The sequence below is a fragment of the Athene cunicularia genome (assembly GCF_003259725.1).
Source record: "Athene cunicularia isolate RWA chromosome 8 unlocalized genomic scaffold, athCun1 chr8_part1, whole genome shotgun sequence".
Lineage (NCBI taxonomy): Eukaryota > Metazoa > Chordata > Aves > Strigiformes > Strigidae > Athene > Athene cunicularia.
The window spans coordinates 11,142,971-11,146,938 of NW_020799109.1; the positions used below are offsets into that span (position 1 = coordinate 11,142,971).

Consider the following 3,968-nt stretch of genomic DNA (forward strand, 5'->3'; position numbering starts at 1 on the left):
CCCCCCGCATCCTTGCATCCCCCTCCCCAACCCCACTACAAAACAGCCCCCAAAGGAGACAAAAGGGGCTGTTTGGGGACCTGCCACCTGCTAGTCCCCATCCTACAATACCGCAGTAAAGAGGCACCAAACAAAGGCCTTAAAATCCTAAAGGGGCCCATTCATTAGGGTGACAAAGGGGGAAAGAACTACATTATCATAATTAATCCCGGTGCTGGCGGTGGGTGGCAGGGCCCTCTGTCTTCCAAGGTGGTGTGGGGACGGCCGGTGTCACCACGTCCACACACTATTGTGCGCTGTGGCCTTGCGGGGCTTAGGCAGTTTTTAAGCTCTGTAAACACCACAGGACCCCCCCATGGCTGCTGGGGATGCCGTCCTTCCCCCCGGCCCCTCCCCAGCCCTGTCTGTTTGTCTGCTTGCTGCAGACACCCCCCAAAATCCCAGGGCTGGTATGGGTCTGTCCGTGCCCCCTTGGTGCACCTGCCCCAGGACTGCTGGCGGCTGGGGAAGAGCCCGGACCCCCGAGTCCTGCTGGCCGTGGTGGGACAGGGACTCACTGGCCATGTCCCCTGGGCTGTGTCCTTCGGAGAATTACCCCAGGTAGGATGTGGCAGGGACCCCTCTGCTCTCTCCCCAGGACTTTCCCTGGCCTCAGGGATGGACTTTTATCCCTTCCCACCTATCTCAGCCCTATCTGGGGGCACAACGTGACTTGGGGACCAGCCTCTCTCCCCCTCTTCAGCCTCCTGCTGTTGGAGAGGTGCAGGTAAACTGAGGCACGGTGCAGCATACAGAGATGCATAGGGATTTTGAGGGATATTAGTGCCCCATCTCTAATCCCCTCTGGTGGGTGCTGCCTCCCTTCTCTATCCCTTGGGACACAGCATCCTTTTGGGACACATGATCCCTTGGGTGCTGGCTGGGAGGACAACCTGACACCACCCATCCATCCCGGGGGACCTCCCTGCACCCCCAGCTCTCTGACCACCCCAATGAGGACTCAGCGCTGAGCACTGCACCGCTCTGGGGTTCCTGGGAGCCTGCGCCTGGCTCGGGGCCGCGGCCGGGCGGGCTGTGCTGGTGCTTGGGAGAGCACCATCTGGTTTCCAACTAACAAACGCCCAGCGCTGGCTCCCGGCAGAGGAGTTGCTGCTGTGGCGGCGGCTGTTTACAGCGTGCCGAGGCTCTGGCACATCCCTGCCAAGTCCCCTTTGCTTTCCCCCCCGGCCGCAGGGCTCTGGGGCTGCATCGCAGCCGTGCAAAGCCCAGCTCCACGCCCCAACCCCTGCCCGGCCTCCACTTGCCCGAAGGATGCCGCTGCCTGCCGAGGCCTTTGTCCCTGGCTGCCCGTCCCCGAGGAGGAGTGCCCGCTGCGGTGTGGCTCCTGCCCGCGGGGATTTTCCCATCCCCTTTGCTCGACAGGGTGGGACACGCAGTACAGGGACAGGGTGGACTCCCCCGCCATACCATCCATCCCCTCTCTGGGTGCTCGGTGGGTGCGGTGCCCTGCACTCCCCAGCTCCCGCTGCATCCCGCCGGCTCACCCTGGTATCTCCCTGTGATGGGGATGAGGGGCGAGAGTGGGCAGGGTCCCCGGGTGGCCCTGGCGTGGGGGCAAAGCCCTGGGCTCTCGCCTCACACCCGTGGCTCTTGCAGCCACCGGTGCCGCAGAGACACTGCGCAGGGTGGGGGCTGCGTGGAGCCATTTGCCTTTAATTGAATTTATTTGTTACAACCCCAAACAATGTAAAGCAGGCTTCTCCCAGGCTCCAGCTGCCTGCCTGCCCATTAAAATACCATCTAGAACAGCAAATCCCCCCTCCCGCCTTGATATAAAACAGCCGGTCAGCAAGAAGCAGCAAGCGAAGTCTCCCTGTGCACGAGCCGATCCCCTGCTCCCCATCCCACTCCCCCAAGGCCGGTGGCCCACAAGGCTCCAAGTCCCCTCCCGGGTGGCTCTGGGGAAAACGAGGGCCCTGCAGGGAAACCCAAAGGCCCCGGCTCAGAGCAGACCCACTGTCCGGGAGCCCATCGCTGTGGCATCAGGGCAAGGGCAGGCTGAGCCCCGTCCTGCCCACAGGCGATTTCCAGTTGGATTTTCAATCCCTGTTGGCATGGCAGGATCTGGCCCCGTCGCTGGGGTTGTCACCCCCCTCTGCAAAGCTTGGGATCCCCAAACGGGCCGCCCTGATGGTGAGCCCTACACCCTCTCCCTCGGGGCACAAGTCACCATGTCGTGACCGTGCCAGCTGCTGCCAGGGCCGTGCGGGTCCTGGGGGGCAGCTGGTCCCTGGGGCCCACGGAGGCAGGAGGTGGGCAGCGGGACGGGGGTGCATGGTGCGGAGCAGGCAGGGGTGCCGGGGGTGATCCTGCCAATCCCAGCCCTGCGTGGTGCTTGCGTGGCACAGGAGCCCGGTGCTGGCGTGGCTGAGCCAGGATGGGTCGGAGAAGCTGGTCCTGCAGCACCGAGAGTCGCGATCCCAGGGAAACCCGTGGTGCCCCGGGATGGGGCAAATCCAGCACAGGCCCAGGGCCTGGCAGACACCAAGTGGGTCCCCATTGACCATCCCACAACTTTTCCAAGGACATTGATGTCATTTCCCTGTCTGCAGGGTACCGGTGGGAGAGCCCCCAGTGGAAACCAAGGGTGACAGATAGGAAGCGGGTGGAGAACGTGGATCAGAGCAACCAGTGGTGCTGGAGAGGAGGAGGAGAACTTAGTTTTTAAAAATTAAGTTCATAAAAAGCAGCAGCTGCCCAGCGGTAGTGCGGGTCCACCGAGGAAGAGGAATGGTGGAGCTGTTAATAGCAATCAGGCAGCAGAAGTGCTGAATAGCCATTTCCCTTCTGTATTTGGGGACACGCCAGATGCTACAGGCCTATCGCCGAACGAGGGAGAAACCCTTTCCGTGCCGCTAAGGCCCAGGAGAGCTCCGTGGGAGCGGGCTGGGCTGGCAAGACCCTGGCCGGGGCATGCAGAGGAGCCACCTGAGGAACTCAGTTCATTTATTGCCGTTTCCCCCATTTTTGACCAGCAAGGAGACACCAGGATGAGCATCACCGTTGTTGCTCCAGGGGAACGGGGTGGGCAATGGGGATGGGGATGCACATGGTGGGGGTGCTGCTCCACGTGGGTTTACCGCCCCCCCCGGGTGCACTCAGCAGTTCCCTGGGGAGCCATTCCCAGCGGGGGCACTCAGCACTAGGTCTGTCCAATAAAGACCGGAGAAAGGTGTAAAATGAGCAGAGAAATAATCCTAATGACCCCACAAATCACTGCTGGCATTTACCCCTGGCCCTTTTGCCAGCCCCCTGCCCCATGGATGGGGGTTCTGAGCCCCCCTGTTTCCAGTTCTGGGGTGTTGGGCTTGGCTCCCCATGGCAGGGGATGGGGCAGCACTTGTGGGCAGACTCAAAGAGTGGGGTGTCTTGCTGCCCCCCACCATGGCCCTGGGGAAATGTCTGGCCCTTGGGGAGGGCAACTGTCACTGGGGGTGGGGGGACACCCTGCTCTTGGGGGGCTGTGGTTTGTTCTTGGGAAAAGGCATCGTGGGGGATACCTGGCCCTTGAAGGGGGGGTGCCCATCCCTTGGGGTGTCTATGGGGGAGATGTGCAAAGCCCTGGCCTGTGACCCCATGTCGCAGAGGGGATCTGAGCAGAGCTGAGGGTCAGGGGGATACAAGAGGAGCCAGGATCCCAAACCAGTGGTTGCTCTCGCTGCTGATCCCTCCTTGGCCATCTCCGTGCAGATCCTGCCTTGGAGAGCGACAGCCTGGGTGCATTCAGACCCCTGCTGCCCTGGCACCCCAGCCATGCTGCCAGCCCCCCAGGAGCCTGGGGGAGCCCCAGCCGCTGGGGAAGGCCGGGGTCTCGCCTGCTCCTGCTAGCTCTCCTGGCAAGAAGGGGACACAGAGAAGGCTGCAGGGCTCTTTGCCGAGGATTGCCACAAGTTTCCTAACCCCTAATC

At 62.3% G+C, this 3,968-nt stretch overlaps 1 protein-coding gene across 1 annotated transcript in view; it reads left to right on the forward strand.

The window, feature by feature from the left end:
• PTCH2 (patched 2) overlaps window positions 1-3,968 on the forward strand; it is a 40,424-nt gene that overhangs the window by 1,679 nt on the left and 34,777 nt on the right. The window contains exon 3 of the mRNA XM_026853898.1: window positions 426-600. Within this exon, the coding sequence (XP_026709699.1) occupies window positions 426-600 (175 nt within the window). The remainder of the gene's footprint in view (window positions 1-425; window positions 601-3,968) is intronic.